The 19790-nt window shown below is 37.0% G+C and overlaps 1 protein-coding gene across 5 annotated transcripts in view; it reads left to right on the forward strand.

The window, feature by feature from the left end:
* Window positions 1–19790, forward strand: part of BCAR3 (BCAR3 adaptor protein, NSP family member) — a 72047-nt gene that overhangs the window by 16688 nt on the left and 35569 nt on the right. For all 5 annotated transcript variants that reach the window (XM_030455536.1, XM_030455539.1, XM_030455540.1 and 2 more), the window contains exons 2-3: window positions 3186–3504; window positions 18390–18429. In XM_030455536.1, the coding sequence (XP_030311396.1) occupies window positions 3186–3504; window positions 18390–18429 (359 nt within the window). The remainder of the gene's footprint in view (window positions 1–3185; window positions 3505–18389; window positions 18430–19790) is intronic.

Raw genomic sequence — 19790 nt, forward strand, 5'->3', positions numbered from 1 at the left:
AACATATTTTCTGTATTGTTTTTGAGAAGCAAAGGTTATTTATTTCATTGTTCATATGGTTCTTTTTTGTTCTGAGCAATTCTGTGAAGAGATGAACACCCCATTAGTGTGCATGGTACATGTCTGATCCTGCCCACCACATACATATTTTATTCTATGTCCAATCGCACAGTTTTCATAAATGCCATGTTAATTTTAAAGACTTCTTCATTTGTATTCTGCCACCCTTATTTGTGAAAAGAAAACCCAAACAAAACAAAAAAAAACCAGGACGTATCAGAAGTTATCTGGAAACCTTTCATGCCCTCCAGTTCTCTGAATTCACAATCTGACTTCTGCCAATTCTATTCCTGTATACCTTTCAAAATTGCAACCTGTCACTGTATATATAAACACAAATTCACCTAACATTGTTAACATCGTATTGGCATGAGTTGACCTTGTTTATAGGTAGTCAGAGGAAACTTATATGACTTCCAAAGTGTGCTCTGTTTTGTGAGGTGCAGCATTTTTACAATGGGAATTTATACAATTTAATTTTGGTTCCTTTTGGGCTATCATTCTGCTATAATGTCTGTTGTTTAAATTGTTGATTTCATGTTGGCAGATGTTCAAAGCACACTTTCTCTCTAGGAAAGTCAAACATTCTTTGAATCATATGCTAAAGTATTTGAGACATTCTAAAGTCTTCATCTGAAGAGGCTTCCTCCTTGCAGCACTTACATTCAATACAAGGGAAATGTATGGATGTTTCAGCAGACTTTTGTTACTAAGCTAATTATTGTAGATCTTAGTTTACATTTATGAAAAATATGTAGTGCAGCAGCAGCAATTAGGCAAGCAGGTGCATTTATGGGCAGAAGTTAGCAGACTTTTTGTGGGGTTTGGTTTTTTGGTTTTTGAGGGGGGTTGTTGGAAGGATTGCAACATATTTCATGTTCTTGAATGTGGGTATTTCTTACTAATTTTGGAACTCTGTTCTGCAGAACAAAACTCGGGTGTAACCTTGAGAATTAGATACTGAATTTGTAAATCATGGAATGTTACTGAGAGCAACTTAAAAGATGCAATGAATAGGACATAACTGAAGGAGTTAGGTTTTCTGAAGAAGAACTCATTAGGAAGGGAAGTTAAATTTAAAAAGCTGTACTTCAGAGGGTTACTGCTTATTTGTTGAAAGTTCTGACTGTTGGATTGGAAACTGACTAGACTACTGTAATAATATCCTGCAATTTGGCTAGGAGAGGGAATTTTCAGCTTTCTGTATGGGTTCTCAAACATGAAATAGTTGACACTTTAACTCTACTGTAAATTCATCTGGTATCAACTACTAAACTGAAGCTTTCATTGGTCATATTTGTATCTGCTTGGTTTTGATACCCATTTGCAAAAAATGTTCTATTTCAGCATAGCAGTAATCTTGCAGGAAGGCCTAAGCGAAATCTCTCTGCCTGGATTATCTGCACTTAAAATAGCCAGAATTCAGTGATTCAGAGGTGTTTATTATAAATCAAAAGGGAAGTATAGTTATTAAGTACAGAATCTCATCAGTCTCAAGAAGGAGAGTAATATGTTTGTAGAATATGAGCAAGATTTCAGCAAGAAACCTCCCTGTGCAGAGATGCTATTTCCAGAGGCTTTTCTACAATAGTGAATAGAAACTGTGCTCAGACAGCTTTGAGAAATAGGAGATTAAAAAGAAAAAAATCAATAAAACAAACAAAAAAACCCACAACCAGAACTGTAAGTATTACCTGTCATTCATAATAACTGTTATTTCTTCTAGGGCCTTCAATAATGGAGAGTTGGGAAGGTACTTGTTGAAGCCTGGAAACCTTACCCAACCTGTAAATCTCTGCAATTCAGCTGACAGGAAATAGCAGAATTCTTTCATAAACTGGAGATCAGCTTTAGTGTTACATCAAAACTGAACCTGTTGTGATAACCTCTGAGTAGGAGTAACAGCAGCCTCAGTGCAGCAACACTTCAATAGTACCTGTAATGCTGATGTTGGAGAAGGGAGCAGGAGGAATATAGAGCCAGCTCTGTTTCTTTTGCAGCACCTGCTCATTCCTTGGAACCAGAGGAATTCTCATGCAGCTGTAAGAGGCTGACTTGCCAGCTGCTGGGCCTTCAGCTGCCACTCTATTTTTCAGAATGAAACATGACCAAGGTGAAGCTGGGTCAGTTCCCTGGTGGGAACTGTTATTTCTAAAAGCTCTTCTGGTTTCTGTTTCCATGTAAATTTCTGCTTTTCCAGTTTTTATACGAGGTACCTGGTTGACTATGGTTAAATAATGTAGGACTGGTTGACCTTTAGGTCTGTGTGTATGTTCCATAGAGTGGCTTTTGCAGGCTAATGTAACTGGATAGGATAAGGTAGCCTGTCTGCTGTAATATAACACTATAAAGTGAGTACAAGGCAGTATTTTTTGAGGAACAGAGCACCAATCTGTTAATATGCTTAGTGTTTGTCTCAAGAAGCTTTGTGCTCACGGTAACAGAAAAACCTGTACTGTATGACAAGCTACGAGTGATTGTACAAGAGACTGACAGCTATGCAAATCCCTAGTGTCAACACTGGTTTGAGGCAGCATGCTGGAGAATTCCAGTAGTCTGTCCCTGCCCTTATCTCTTGGGTAGAGCCCTTTAGTTTACAGCCTGTTAGAAATATGTGACCAGTTCTCTGGTAGATTCATTACTTGAGTAAGGCTCTTCAGAAACAGGTTTATTCCTCATGTTGTGCCAACTCTGCTGGGTTTAGAAATATTCTTCCAAACCAAGCTGCAGAATGTCCTTTATTTTTTTTTCAAAATGTTCTTAAAACTTTGCTTTTTATTAATGATTTTAAGTTGATGTCTGAGTCTTCAGAAGATGTGAAGGAGCAAAAAAGAGGAACTTGATGGATAAAAATGAAGAATTGCTCAGGGTCTGCTCTTGTATGTGTGTCCAGATCAGATAATTTTTGTAGATACTTTTCACATGTATAAAAGTTATTGTGTGTGCTTGAAGTGCAGTTGGGAAAAACATGGCTGGATTATAATACAGGCTACATCATGAGATACCTGACTGCAGCAAAGCAAAGATCAGTTCTAGATGCCTTTGTTAGTCATACCATTTTGCTTACATTGAAGTGGGGGCTTTGACTGATGTGCTATGATAAATAATTTTTTTTGTTTTTCCAGAACCAAAAATGATAGCTGCAGGAAAATTTTCAAGTCTTCCGAGAAATGGTGCAGTCAACCACAAGTTCTCCTTAGCTTCTTCCATGGACCTTTTGACCACTAAACCTTCACCAACTGAGCATCACTCAGACTCCTTTCAAGACAACTCTATCCATGGTACTCTCCCCAGGAAAAAGAAGGGGATGATTCCCACGAGGTCTTTTGATATGTTTGGAACATTGCCATACACCAGAACACACCAGCCGCAGCTGCCTGTGGTACAAAGTGTTATAGAGGAGTACCCCCTGCAAAACAAGAAGAGCAGCAAACTCCAGGCAAGGTACCTTTTAAAACCTTTATTTATATATGCTTGTTGCATAGGAATTATATATTTTTCTAGACCTCTACATGTCCAGTTATAGGTGCAGCTTCTTATTATAGCTCTGCATTCTTTCAGAGGCTGATTTTCTCCCTAGAACTCAATTCGGGTCTTGATAGAAGAAGCCAAACAAAAAACAATGTAAAAAATGTGGGGAGAGCGAGGAGTGAATCTGATGCATAGATTTCAGGAATTCTGAGAATTTCTTCCTTTTTTTACCTACTGCATAGCTCAGGCTTTTAAGTAATTTTTATTTTGCAATAAGGCAAGTCAATGTATGGACTGTTAAATACTTAGGCCTGTTTAAAAGGTCCTTTTATGCCTCTCAGTATATGGGATCTAGTGGATTGGGATTTTGTTTGTATTTTGAGTTCTGTGTGTTTTTTAAAAATAATTTTTAAGGACTAGGTTTTGCCTCTGAAGGTTTAAAAGGTATGGCATTGTACGTACTATTTCCATGGCAAAAACTTGTAAAAGTCACTAAGTTGCTTTGAAATGTCCCTTTGCATTTTTCCAAGAGAACAGTTTTAACCATTAAGTAAAAAAATCAACCTTGGTTTTGGTTTGGATTCAGTGCTATCAAGGATGGAATGCAGAAGAGGAGAGTGGTATCCTTACTGCTTCCAGCCCAGAGCCATGTGTGAGCTGTTCTGCTTAAAGACCCAATGTACACTGAGCTAATGGCAAATTATTCCTGTTTATTATTCTTGCCTCACTTCCTGATTATAATATCCATGACTCTTTCTCAGAGTTACACTTTCATAGTTAGTATGTCTTCTGGGAATCTTTTACTGTCACTAGTATATAATTGCTTCCAAATACAGTAATTGATTTTATCAATATCCTTTAGACTTTGTTACAAAACCAAAACATAAACTGGGGAAAAAAAAATGCAGCTAACCCAGGAAAAATGCAGTGTAATGCAGCTAAAGGCAGAAAGATGAGAGTGTCTTGGATGACAGAAATTGAGAAAAGGTAATCAAGTGACAGCTTTTGTATTAGGATTTATAGTTTTTCTGTGTCCATCATTAAGATTTCTTATTCTCAAATTTTGTGAGAAAAGACCAGTTCTAATCATGTGGGGGTTGTGGCATGGTTTTTGTATGCTTTTTGTTTGCAGAATGCAGAATAAAGCTTTCTTCTCACTTGAAAATAAGTCTCTCTTCTCTATACCCCATTCACACTGAAAGAAGAAAGGCCTCAGTGTGTTTAGTGTTCCTCTGTCACTGATCTCTAAGGTGTACCTGCTTACTTGAACAGGCTTTTTAACATAATTTGTTTCTTTGATTTGCATACTTGTAGAGAATGCAAACAGCCAGTGCTGGTAGCATAAAAAGAACACAGTGGTACACAGTGAAGCTTTACCTTCATTCTCAAGAGCATTCACGAAACAGAATTTGCAAGAGATGTTTTCTTATCTTAAGAGACCAAAGCCTCTGTATTAAATATATTTGTTCTTGTAAATGATAACTTTCCTTGTCCCATGAAGAGCACTTTTGCACAAGCATTAAGAACAAGAAATTCTGCTCAGAATTCAAATGCATCAGGACCTAATACTTTTGAAACAGTAAGAGATTCCAAGGATTTATTAGTGTGGCCTTTTAAAAGAATTTGGGTCTTTTGAGTCATAGCAGCAAGTGCAGTACCTCTGTTTGATCTTCCAGTTGCTTTGCTAAAACACAAAAAATGCTATGGTAACAAATTCTAACTTTTGCTTCCTTTAAATTTTACAATGGATTTTTTATATTTTACTTCATTACCTGAGAGCCCAGTTTTGATAGAACAGAAGACACTAGCGACTTAGCAGTCAGTAAATGTATCACTTCTTGAGTCATCTTGGTATGATTCTGTACCATTCATTAGTATATTTAAAACTGAGAGAGCAAGTAAGCATTGGTGGTAAGCAGTCTGTCATGTATGCTTAGGTATATGTTCTAATGCTTGCAGTGATGTTGAAAGAAGTTGGGACTAATAGTATGTTGTTAGTCCATTACCTTACCAGAATTTTGTCACAAAACTTTGTAATATTTTTATTTCTGTGTAGGAATTTGTGAAATAGTGTAATGTTTTGTGGATATTCTCATTCAGGAGTAAATTAGTCTTTCATTGCTGTTCACAAAAATTAAGTGTGAATGCATTTGAGTCGAGCTTTTTCATGGTGCGTTGTTCAACCCAAGTGCTATATTTGATGTTAGTAGCCCTGAACAAATAGTCATTGGGACTATGGTGTTCATGTGTTGTGGATCCAATTTTCCTGAACTGTGACTCAAGTATTTCATAGCTTAGCTTTGATTAATTATAATTTTAAAAACATAACTAACATAAAACATAACTCTTTAATAATTCAAAAAGAGTAATATGATTGTTACTACAGAAATACTCAGTATGTAATTTTATGGGACAAAAAACAAGGCAAAGTGAGGAGAATGCAAAAAAGAATGAATCATCATTCTCTGATGGAACTCTTCTGATGTCTAGAAACTTTTCTCCTGTGTTATATTGCAGCTACCTAGTTGCATTACTCTATAGCCAAGTTGAAGTTTATGTATACTATCCTCTATTTATTTGTAGGATTATTGTCTGTCAGGATTTTTACATCTATATGACCAGAAATCATATGTCTTTGTGGAATTTGTAGTATCTTCTGGTGTAAATAAAATTCTTGCATACAAAAGCACTCTTCTAACATTGCAGTAACCATCTGATGCAGATTTGGGTGAGGGAGGACCAAAGGAACAAATGCACACAAGAGATTAAATCTCTTTGAACCTGATATTTGCTTCTGAAAACTTGACAAAATTATTTTGTCAACTTTCACAGAATCAGTGAAGATGGAAAGAACCTCTGGGATTGTCAAATCCAGTTGTCTTCTGTTTGGCTTGGGAATGTACACTTCTAGTTAGTTCAAGGGAAAAAAAAATTCTTTATTGAGAGCCTGTATCTGATTATAGAATCATGGAATGGCTGGAGTTGGAAGGACTTTAAAGATCATCTAGTTCCAACCCTCCCTGCATGGTCAGGGATGTCTCCCACTAGACCAGGTTGCTCGAGCCCTATCCATCCTGGCCTTGAATACTTTCAGGGAGGGAGCATTTACAGCTTCTATGGCCAACCTGTTCTGGTATCTCACCACCCTCACATTAAAGAAGTTCTTCCTAATATCTAATCTAAACCTCTTACAGTTTAAAGCCATTATATCACCTTCTATCACTACACACCCTTGTACAAAGTCCCTTTCCAGCTTTCCTGTAGGCCCTTTCAGGAACTGGAAGGCTGTAAGTCTCCCTGGAGCCTTCTTTCCTCCAGGCTGAACAATCTCAACTATCTTAGTCTTTTTTTCATAGTAAAGCTGCTCCAGCACTGTGATCACCTTCACCACCTGCTCTGGAGTTGTTCCAATAGGTCCGTGTTCTTCTTGTGTTGAGGGCTCAAGAAGTGGACACAATATTCCATCTGGAGTCTCAAGACAAAGAAGTAGAATGGGAGAATCACCACCCTTGGCCGTATTTCTTTTGATTGCAGCTCAGGACACAGTTGGCATTCTAGGCTGCAAGTGTACATTGACTGTTCCTATTGAGCTTCTCATCAACACCCCCAAATCCTTCTCAGGGCACTTCTCAATCCCTTCTCCACCTAACCTGTAATTGTGCTTGAGACTGCCCTGACCCAGGTGCAGGACCATGCACTTGACCATGAAGCTGGCAAGAGCCCACCTCTCATGCCTGTCAGAGTCCCCCTGGATGGCATCTCTTCCCTCCAGCATGTGGACCACACCACACAGTTTGGTTTCATCAGCAAACCTGCTGAGTGTGCACTCAATTCCACCGTCTGTGTCACTGGCAAAGATGTTAAACTGCAGATGTTAAACAGATTTTTACAGTGTTTTGAAAATAACTAAATGATCAAAGTTAGAAGCAGCTGGGTTCTTGAAAGTTGGTTTTATTGGCTGAAGGAAGAATTTTCACTTGACAGTGAAGAACTTTCAAGAGAGAGTTCTTATTTTAGCCTGTAAAACTGTAAAGCTGCTTGTGTGTAAAATTCTTTATTATCTGATGTTGACAGGTAAAGCTAAATCATAATTGGAATTTCTCTTTGACACCTGATGCATGGCTTCCAAGAGTTCAAGTAGATATGTGTTGCTAGAACCTGTACTTTTGTGTGTTTTTTTGGTTTTGTTTGTTTTGTTGTTGTTGTTTGGGTATTATTTTTTTTGTGTGTCCTATGTCTTGTGGCTGTCATTAGGAAACCCAGAATTTCTAAGCTCTTAGTTATTAAATTATTTAATGTAATAATTTGTTCAATTAGTAATTATAATTTAATTATTAAGTTTCACGATTGTGTGGATGAAGAAGTTGGTCAAATTGCTCTTCATACTGAGGCAAAGAATACTGCCCTTATTTGCCATACAAAATGCTTCATTTCCCTGTGCTCATGGTTTTGTACAGCTATCTTTACTAATATCTCTTCCAGGGAAGTAGGATAATCCCTGTTTTGGTAAGGTTGAGTGGTTCTTCCTCCCCACCCCAAACACATTCTAAGTTTTCACAGACAACACTAACTTATTTTTATGCTAACTCATAATTAGTTCCATAATTTTATACTCTCTAGATCTCAGAAGGTATATTTCATTTCAGATAAGTGATTATTGGAAATGCCAAACTCACTTTACTTTCTCTCTGACCAAGAACCTCACAAGTCTGCAGTCCTTATTATGAAGGTTTGTCATGTACCTACATTTGGGCAAAAATCAGAGAGATGATTCGTCACAGCCCCATGTTAGTAAAAGTGCAAACTTGAATTTACACTGGGCCTACAGAAGACCTGGTATCACTTGGAACTACCCAGGCGCTTGTATGATTATGGCTCTCCCTGCCCAACATTCCAGTTTAACAGCCTTGTATTTTCATGCTGTTTCATTAATGCAGCCAAATATCCCTCAGATGAACAAGACCTAAAAGCAATGCAGATCTAGCACTATCAGAGTAAGTTTGTACGTAGTAACAAAGGTGGCAGTCAAAGGCCAGTTCGGACATTCTGTAACATGTCAATTGGATGTCAACAGTATCCACAAAATCTTGCCTAGGGAAGTTGTCTCTGTGGATCTGGTACTGGCTGTGATACAGGCAAACTAAAATGTTTCCTCATTATAGAGGTGCAAGGAATTTCAGAGGGTTATTAGGATGATGGAATGGAGCACTGGTTTTTGCAAAGAGTCTTCTGCAAATATTCCAAAGCAAAGGTAGATTCCAGCATCAATACTGTGCTCTCTGTTTTGTGAGGCAGTGTGATTGCAAGAGAGCAGAGCAACAAGTAACTGCTTCTTGGATTGTATGGCAGCTGACAGCTGTACTAATTTGTATTCCTAAACTCTCTAATAAAAAACTGTAACAAATAGTTTTAAAAAAACTAATGGTCTGATTCCAAAAGACATGTATGTCTCATGTATGTCGTGTGTTTTGTTTGAATTTGGCTGTGTATATACTATCAGTTACTGGTAATCCAATCCACATACCCCAGAAAGAAGCAGAAAGAGGAGTGTAAGATACATCTGGAAGGCTTTTCCTCCAGCTGAGATTCTGAGTTGTAGTGCTTTTACAAGACACAAAAATTCATACTCCTGGGTGCTGCTGCATGTTCTCAGTACCTCACATAGAACAAACATCAACAAAAACCTTTCCCAAGGTTATTTGTGGTGTTCTTGTGTGAATTCCCTCACAAATTTTTAACCTTGTGCCACATTCGTCTTCTTTGTAAGTAATCATGGAGGAAATAATTCCCTCTGCTGCCTCTATCCACTTACTTTTTGGAATGGTGAGAAATAAATTTTTGATACTGCACTGTCAAAACAGGTCATTAGCTCCCAAGCTGTTTTGTGAACAGAGAAATAATACAAGTGATATGATAGTTCAGCGTGTCCTTAGAGGATAAGGCTAATGAAGATGCAATCTTTACTATCAGTATAAAAGATGTTGGAAAGAAAATAGTTCTTTCTCAAAACTGGTAATTCCTCTATTGCCTGCAAATAAGAAGAAATCCCAGCCTATATTCCTATTGTAACAAATGTTCTTTGCAACAGAATTAAGTGAAATTGAGTTTAATAACAGCTCTAATGTGAAATTCTTAACTGTCAGGAGGCCAGAAATAGGATCCAAATTTGCACCAAGGTGACATTGTTTTGTTGTTTTTGTTTTTTTTTTTCTTCATTGTGCTTTGAAGGAATTTAATACAAACCTCAGGATGGATAATCTCGCGCAGTATGAAAAATCAGAATTAGATTCAATTGAACTCTGTTGAAAAAGATGAAAATGCGGCAAATAACTTGTAAACTGAAATGTATTGCATAAATTAGCCCGAAGTATCTACATAGAGATGCTAAGAACTTAGATTTTGTAGTTCTGAAAGTGTGCTAGGTGTGTCCAACTGCATATTTAGCTGGACTTCAGACTTAGTTTGAGTAGTAGTCAGCAGACTCTTTTTTTCTCTTGTTTTCCTGTGTCAGCTTTTTCCCCCATTGCTTCAGATAAAGTGCTATCTCCTAACACTGTGCTTTCTATTGCTGCATCAGAGAGTTATTCTAGAGTAGATTAGTTTATCTGGTTGTTTAGGATGTTCTGTACTCCAACATTTCTGATCTTCAAGGCTCTCGTATAATAGTCCATTAAAAAAAATGTTCAGTTTTTAATTTGGCTAAAATCAGTGACATTAATAAGGTAGCTTCATAAGCATAAAGTTAAGCAGACTTGCTGTCTACTACAAGACTTTGTCTTTGGAAGGCAGTACATTCAGAAGTTAGTAAGGTGTTAGTCTTGAAGTATACAGCCATGAATGGCTGGCCTCTCAACTCCTGAAATTTTTCTTTTCCTTTTAGTGGTTTTACCACAGTAGATGAGACCTGCTGAAGTCCTTGAATTCACAGTTGATTTATAAGGGAAAAGAACTGGCAAGGCAATACTTTGTGAGAAGCACATTATTCAGGGATTCGCTTTTTGCTTGTTGAATTTGCAGCCTGTTTTGCTTCTCTGGATGCTGCAAATAAAATTCTAGTTTTGTTTGGGTTCTGAGAATGTGGTGGATCCAGTATTTAGATGGCATTTATTTTGTTCTTAATAGTGATTTTGAAAATGTTAATGGCTGGATTTTTTTACATACTGCTTGTGCTTTTAGAGTATGTGGTTAGGTATAAAATTAAGTATTTTATGTATTTCCTGTGTGCTAAAAAGTAAATAATATTGCTTGCTTTATAGAATGCAATGTAGTTCTTCAGTTATGAAAATGTGTGCAAGATTTACTGGAAGCAGGTCAATACCTTTGGTTCCCTTTAAATCTTAGGGCAAGGTAGGAAGGAAGTTTTTATGTAACCACAGAACTTTTAAATTAAAAATAGTTACAGCTTTGGTTTAGTGCCTAAAACTTCCTCTTAGTATGAGTTTTGTTTTCCAAAAATCCCTGAACTAGACTGTGAGTTTGTGGCTTACTTTTAGTAGGATTAAGGCAATTACTGTGAATTTAGGGCCACTGAGTATCTCATTGACTTCTCCCATGCAAACATAAGCAGTGTTTCAAAAGGAAGGATTCCTAAGATGGTACTAAAGCATCGTGGCTTTGTCCCAGAATTTCCTATGCTTTCTCTTGATCCATCCTGGTCACATACACACCTGCACACCTGACCTCTGCTGTCTTAGAGTTGGAGCAGAGCTGGTGTTTGTGGTAGAAAGAATGCTCTGTTGCATAAGTAGAGAACTGCTAGTGTTCTATGGTCCCATTTGGTACCAAATCCTCTTATCCTTTAACTTTGGGGGTCATTTCTGGTTTGTCTGCCTTTTCTTTCTTGACCCTCTTGTCCATTGTAAGGGTCACTTCTGTTCTGAAGTTCTACTCAATACTTCACCCCATTGTTCCCACTAAATTATCAAATCTGCTGCCTGTGTTTGCTTGACAGAGACCAGCAGAACCAAAGCTTCACTTGCTTTTTATGAGGGGTTTGGAAACTTGGTTACAGGTAACAATTATGTGATACTGTATGTGTTTTTTCTTTGGACAGAGGGCACTGAACAGGCTGCTCAGGAAAGTGGTTGAGTCATCATTCCTGGAGATATTTAAGAGTGTAGATACAGTTCTTAGAAACATAGTTTAGTGGTTTAGACTTGGTTGTGTGCTGGCTTAACTGTTGGACTTGATGATCTTGAAGGTCTTTCCCAGCAAAAGGATTCTTTGATTATATATAGTGGGAAGTTTTTTGAATTACTCTTTTCATCACATCCAAAATTTCTCTCCTAGTTCTGCTGTTTTCCTGGTCTCATTTGTAAAGATTCTGGAGAGCCCTGTTCACTTACACCAAGTACTGCATTGCTTCCTCGGCTTAACTCTTGTCCACATGTGGTCATTTCTCTTTCCACCCGTTTTATGCTTTACATAAAGATCCACTTTACACAGCTACTGCAGGGCATAACAAAACTATGATGGTTCCTGTGGCTAATAGGCAACAATCCCACCAGTAAGTGTGAAAGTGTCTACTATTTTCTTTTCAATCTGTGAATGAAGACAGGTAGAAAGCAAGTAACTAAATGTAACTGTGATTTTTAAATACCTTTTTTTTCTCACCTGTGCTTCGGTGCTTACTTACAGTAAAAACTTCTATTCAGGGCAGCAATAATTTAGAATCCTTCTTCTAAAAAACACAATAAATTTCTGTAGAAAAGATTATGACGATATTGTGGTAGGACAACTGGCCTTATAACATTAGATTGTGATAAACTATTTCTATATCAGAAATTTCCCCAGCATATATATGCTGCCAGACATCTGCTTTATCTGTAAAATAAAGGGGCACACTACCATTTATAGCTGTACTTCAGTAAGAAGTGTTCGTTAGCAAAAGATATATAGCATTCCTATTATCCTGTGCTGCTGTCTGATGTGTATTTTTATGATAGGTGTGAGATACCTGGTGGCCTCTGAAAGTACTGCAGAAGCTACTGTCAATTTTTCACAAATTCTCTTCTTCCATACCCTTGCTAGCCTTTTTAATACCTTAGAGCTGCTTTGTTATGCTTCACAATTTTTCCTCCTTAAGTTATTTTCAGTCTTTCTGTTCTGTTGCTGGGGAAAAAAAAATAAATAAAAAAGTCTGGTATTAAAATAATTCTGGTAATAAAATAATTTGACAGTTACACATTTAAAGAATTTCAGCTGCTACTGCAAAATTAAGTTCACTTTCCACAGAAACATACAAAAATGTGAAATTAAAATCAAGTATCCCTAACATCAGCTAACCAGCTCTGATAAGAGAATGGTATTTCTATGCTTACTTTTCCCCACTTTTATGTTTTAAGGTTTGCTGTGCTTTTTGAAACTCACCAGTGCAAACCTGTCAAAATAAAATCTATTTTGATGATGGGAAGTGAGGAGATGAGTGATCAGTTGTAATTCAGGATTATAAATTTGTGTTGGTTAGGGGGAAGTTGATGAAATTGAGTAGAATATTGGCAGTGTAGTTCAATGTCACAGAGGGGGATATATTACTAATGCTCACTTGTAATATCCAGTGTAGAGAGGCATTTGATGCAATGAGCTTCTTAAATTGGGGTAAGGGAACAGAAAGGGGAAACAGTTCTTCCTTCTACCATCATCTTACTCAGCACTGAAGCAAAGGATTCACTTTCTTGTGCTTAATCCCAATTACACCATCCTGAAAGAAATATCAGCCAGGTGACAACCATGCTTTCTGAATAAGCTACCTAGAGTTATGTTGCTTTCAGGTGAATTGGTAGAGTCTGTGATTCTGCTAAGCATTTGTCAGTCTTTTGGGAATGTGTATATTCATTTTGCAAGGTTAAATTATTTTTGAACATTTAAAAATTTGCAGAGCTAGATTCTTAGTAACTGCAGTGGCTAAGGCACTTGACTGTAAAGAGTTGCCAGCCAAAGGAGTAAGTGAACAGACAACAGCATGTTTGTAGGGATGTTTGTAGAAAGAATCACTGTTTTTGATAAACAATAGTCTTGCTGCCCAAGCAGTACTTTCACATAATTGTAGAAGGTCTGGGAAGAGAAGATTTAAGAAGGATTTTGAAGAACTCAGTTTTGTCTCTGGGACTGTGAAATATTAAGGAAAGTAAAAGGAAAAAGAATGGAGGTGCCTAGTCTGACTTTTTGAACAGGTTGTAGAGACCAGTACTGTACATAGTGCAGAAGAAGAAATAAATTTGGAGAAGAGAGAAAGTAGATTTGCTGCTGTGATAGGTACAATAGAGTAACTGGGGGGAAGCAGAAGATAGAAGAGGTAAAAGTAAATTACTGTAACGTTATCTCTGCAGGGGCATTCAGAACAAAAGTGAACGAGCTGAGGGTTCATTTAATTCAGAGAGAAGTATGTTGTATCTTTTCTTGGTTTTTAGTTACTGTATAGTCCCTGCTGTTCTTGTGTGAACTGCAGGTCATTACATAGTTAGTCATAGCAGTTTACACTTGTTTCTACTGGTGTTTGTATGAGTCATGTCCATGGTGTTGTGCATCTGTAGACAGAAGGGTGGAATAGCCTTTGGCATGTAGTAGGAGTGTGTGTGTGTGTGTGTGAAGCAGAAGCTGCTGCAGGATAAAATCACTGGGTCTTTTACTCTAGTTTACACTACAAATAGCATCAGTCTATAGTATATATATTTAAACACAGTATGTCTAGCATGCTCAGGCATGCATCTTCATACTTAAATAGTAGTGTATGTCTTAAACCTACATAGATGGAGAGATTTCAAAGACAAATTGAAGAAGGTGTTTGATCCCATGTGGTCTCTTTACAGCATTTCTGTCTGTGTATGCAGCCACACAACAGCCTATTGCATTTTCAGTTTCTCAGGCTTCCTTTGAGTCTTGTCTTCACTCTGATTTGGGTTGTCACTGTTGATGTTGGCATCATTGCGAAGATTGTACTTTTTGGGATCACTCTTTCAATGTAGCAAAAAGGAGATTCTTTTGAAGAAGTCCTCAACAAAGGTCACTTTAAAATAAACATACTTTTGTACACCAAGTACTGTCAACATGTCTTAATGTTCTTCCCACAAGTGTGTTAATAAAAGTGTGGAGTAGTACAAAGCTGCTTCAGAGCCATTTAGCAGTTTCCATCAGTGTAAGAACCCCCATATGATAGTTGAGTGATGGTGAGGATTTGGGCATCTCTGGTAATACTGTTGTATCTATGCTTAAATTTTTCAAAGTTGTCACAAATCGCTGTGGTTTATAGGTCTGTGAGGATATCAAGGTCTGGAGAAAGCAGATGATTAATACAGTTTAGTGTGTCAAGGTATGTGTGTTGCAGTGTTCTTTACAGCGACAATTATGAGAGGTGGTAATGTACAATTGTTAGCAGAAAGATGGAGGTTTTCAAAGAATAAACAGCTAAAGATTGAATGATATCTTCTTAAAGGTCCTTTATATTGAAGCACTTCTATAGAGAGCTATTCAAAAAAGCCTCAAAGTATGACTGTTCCTGAGATTCTGTCCACTCTCCTGCACCTACTGAACCAAATAATTTGTTTTAGGGTTGAACTCTAGGTTTCTAGCTTTTCAGTTGTAGCATTAATTATAAGTACATAATAATTTTATCAAATGTATTTAAAGGAGTCACTAGTTACTCAGACTTTAATGTTTTCTTCACCATATTTTCATGTTTCATTACTCATTGTCTTCACATGAATGCAGGATTTTAAGTTGGTGGTATGGCAGTGTTTATTTTGTAATACCAGAAGTACAATTCAAGTTGCTTATAGGAAATTTTTTTTCTTCCTTTTATCTGATAACTGCTGATGTTGACAACTTGAAAAGACTTTTATTCTTCACACACGTTAGTTGCCATTCATAGCTACTGGGACATGGAAAAAATAGCATCCAATAACATCTGAGTTCCATTAACTTATCTCAGTCAGTATTAGCTGTATCTTGAAGGATTCTACATATCAAGATAATCCCTGCTTTTTGAGTCATGCCTGACTATCAAGCCTTGTTGATTTTCTTGTCAACATCAGCAAGAAACCCCTAAGTGCAAAACCCCCTATAATTTTAATATGAATCTTGTAGCTGGATTGAAAATAAATGGAGAGAGTTTCCCAGAACAAGAGGTTTTCACCTCTGCTTTCTTTTGCTGATGAATTATTACCAGAGGAGTGTTTATGCTACTACTGTTTCGACATAGATCTTATTCATGTGGAGGAGGGTTGACAGAGGACTTACTTTGCAGAAGAATGTCTTAATTTACATGTATCAAGTCTGGCATTTTTTCCTCTTTTTTTTTCTCCTATGAGCACAAAAGTGCTGTAAAGGGATTTTATTTTGTCATGAAATTGTGATATTCTGGCAACAAAATGAATACCCAAAATACATGTTGGGAGTGTGTTTGCATTCATTTCCTAAATACTCCTCTATGACAGAATGGTTATGAAAAGTGCATTAAGTCAATATCATCTATTCTATGGCAGCCTTTACCCAACACCATACTCAGTGATGGATTCCTGCAGCTGAAGTGTTCTGAAAACTTCTCTATTCCAGGTGACATTTTTCTGCACTGAGAGACTTCTTTATCTGAATGGAAGTAGGGCTTATCTAATTATCAGGAAGCCAAAATGTGTAACAAAACCCAGCCTATGAACCCACAGTTAACATGGTAAAGGTTGACTTACATGTAGACTCTAATACATACAGATTGTAGGTAAACAAATGCAATTTAATTAATCTGTAAAGTTAAGCGTATTATGATGATAAATATTAGCATTACTTGAAATGTGATATAATTTGATGAAAGGTGAAGAGCTTAGTGGTTTTGAAACCAACCATTAGTTGAATTGATTTGGAAGACGTCAGGGCCTGCATCTGATCTGGTAGTTATATGAAAGTAGTAATTTTTTTCTGCAGATCATCTAATACAAAAAGTCAGATTGTGGGTTCACCATTTTTATTAAGATTCCTTGAGAAGGAAAATGGAAAGGAAAGGAAGCGGTTTATATTTTTTCTTAGGTTCCTGACATTAAAGATTTTCTTAGCTGAAAGCATATGGCATAAAGGAGCACAGTGTCATTGCTAACAGGGCACTGAGATCCAGGAGTTAGTTTTGTCATCTAGTTATTTGGTGAGTTCCTAATTAACTGAGGTAACTGCTTAGTCTGTTTTTTTGCATATATGTGGCAGTAATACAGTGGAATCAAGTGACAGGAAAATGCAGTAGTTATTATTTACTATTAGTTACTGCACATCAATGAACATTACCACTCCTTGAAAATAAGTTTTAAAAGTTTGCACAAGGATGAAAGACTTAGACAACAAATGAAGATGGGAAAATTTTCAAAACACTTTTGTTGTATGGTTGATGAAGAAAACATAGGTCACTTTCCCTCTCTTTCTTTTGGTTTTCCTGCTTTAACATAGCAGTTAACAGACTGCTTTGTCTTAAAGCTTTTCTGCCTGTTCTGAAGCTTTCTTTTTATTTTCCCCCTGTGTTTCACCTCTGTTTTCTCTGGTATGCTTGTACCTATTTTGTGTGCGTACAGTTACCAAGTATGCCCTTTCTTTGCTTATTGGCTAGGAAAAGTTTGAAATTCTCTTTCCATTGGATCTGGCAGTGCTGTTGTTACTATTGTTTTAAACCAAGTGGGGAAATGAACTTGAGCCTTTAAGTATTTAGAAGCCCCATCATTTATGGGTAGGGCATAGATGCAGGAGGGCTTTGTTTTGCCTCCATATAGGTATGCTGCATTAAAAACCAATAGGGAAGCAGACTAAAAACAGTATAAATGTGAAACAACATAGGGATTTTAGACAGTGTATTCTGGGTTGGTTCATTGTAGTGTAACCCAATTTCTACATATCTGAAGCCGCTTACTATGTTTCCAGTGTTACACCATTGTAACAACTTCCACCAAACAGGATTCTGTTTCTCAATATATGGGGCATACTTTGTCCGTGTGGTAAACTTGGTTCATATAGCAAGCTCCTGATCCGTCTGTAGGTTTGCAAGTTTATCATTGTGCCTGTTACATGTTTATATTTAAAGCAGCACCATGTCTGTCATCCCAGGTTCTGTAGAAAGCATCCAGTCATGTACTGCAAACTCTTAACCTGCTAGTTCTCAAGAAAGAACAAATATACAAAAAGACTTTGAAAATATATGTTTATTTCTGTTTATAGAAAGAGTTGTAGTTGATCATAGGGCTCTTCACTTAGGTTTCTGTGCCCTTTGCCATCTGTATGTGTAGCAAACTTGCAGAGAGATCTTCTCTTTTCAAAATAGGGGTAATAACTTGATGATCTGTCTTTCAAATAATTGTAATATTGAAATTCTGATTATTTAATGAGTGCAAGAACCATCTTTATTTTTCCAAATATAAAATAAAACATTCTACTGTTGCAAATCTATTAATTCTTTGCTTCACTGTTATAAATTGTGAATGTTTTACTTCTTATTTTCTTGTGTTTGCAGTGCCTTCTAATGCTAGCAGTAGCTTAAATGTACTAGGAAATAAATAAATTTAGAAGCCATTGGAGAGCTCTTTTTAATTTACTTCAGATGGATTGTTTTTGCTTTGTTTAAATCTGTATGATTAACTTTCTTTCCCAAATCTACTACTAGTGGCTCTACTACCTGACCTAGAAGAAATCAGTATATATGTATTTGTTAAAAGTTAGAAAGCATAAGTCATCTAGCCTATGGCACACAATTTTTAACAAAAATTTTAACATGACCTAGTAGCCCGTTGTTTATATGAGTGCATATCTTCAGCATTGGATTATATTTGGACTAACCAGTTGTTTTTTTGTTTGTGTTGGTTTGTTCTTTCTTCCTCCCTCCTTGCACTATGTTACAGAGATCAGAATATTCTGGATCCTACCTTGGAATATGTTAAGGTAAGATACCATTTCTTACCATCAAAATATTTTATATAGTATATGCATATATATGTGTGTGTTATATATAATACACACTGCCAGAGCATTTCCAGCCATTTGGAATGTGCTTCTGTCTAACGTTTGCTACAGAAAAGCTAATTATGTGTGTCAGATGATTTTCTGCATGCTTCAGTGAAATACTTGTGGGCATTGTGCTTTGGAGTTAGTTGCATTTTTATATTGGGACCACTTTCCAGTTACATGGTAACCACCTATGATCTTAAGCTGTTAACAGACTAAAAAGATCCATATTTTTGCTTACAGATTTCTGAGGAAGTAAAGGAACACATCTGAAAAATATCATAAAAATGTCAGATTTAGGTCTATGGTTTTAGCAATATACTTACTAACATTACAGTCAGAGGTTCACATTTGATCCAAAAAGTAACTGGAATCCTGTCAATATTGTAAGTTCTGTTTTCATTTTGTACAAGGTGAAAGTGCTGAAAAAATATATAGATGTATATTTTGTTAGAGTAAATAAGAAATACTCTGGAACATTCATAAATTTTATTTGAAAGTCACTCCTGGCATGACAATAGAGAAACTTCGAAAGAAAACTTTGCGATACGATTTTGTACTGAGAGTCTCTTGCAGTATTACGATTTCCACAGAATTAGTACCATTCAACAATTTTCATTTTACGTTAGTATTATTTTCCCTTGAATCTAGCTTCTATGTCACATCTCTCAGCAATGGGCTGCTTTAATTGTTGGGCTTTGTTCCCTGTCTTTTAGAGTCTTCTGAAAAGGGTCTGATAAACACAGGTTATCCTTGAATGGAGCATATTTCTGTAGCTATTCATGTGGACAGCCTGAATTTCTCAGACACCTGAATTTCTGCTTCAGGTTAGACTTTGGGTGAGGAAGAGACTGAGAGACAGGCAGCTGGGTTCTGCTGCTAGAATTCCCTCTGTGGGTGTTCATATTTGAGAGAAATGGAGAGGTGCTCAGAGTCGGGTTCAGGTTGACTGAAGAACAATCAGGAGAATGTAATGCAGTGTTGGGAAAGGACAACCACAGGAAAGTGCCAAGATATAATTTGTATGGAAGTATGCAGGGGTCCTCTGCTGGAATTTCTGCCTAGGACTGGGGTGGATGTGGGAATTAGAGTTTGGAAGAAGAGAAGGGAAAGAGCAAAAAACAAAGTTCCATAGAAAAGCGGCTGCCAAGGGACTCTGAGGACTGCTGCTGGAATTCTGCTTTAAACAGCTCTGTATTGCAAGGTCTGTGGCCTCAATCCCAGCCTGAAGCTGGGTTATAGTAAAATAGCAGAGACAGAGAAGGCAAAAATCCTTCTGAAGAGAAGTGTAGAAGAGG

The sequence above is a fragment of the Calypte anna genome, chromosome 8 (genome assembly GCF_003957555.1).
Source record: "Calypte anna isolate BGI_N300 chromosome 8, bCalAnn1_v1.p, whole genome shotgun sequence".
Taxonomy (NCBI): Eukaryota; Metazoa; Chordata; class Aves; order Apodiformes; family Trochilidae; genus Calypte; species Calypte anna.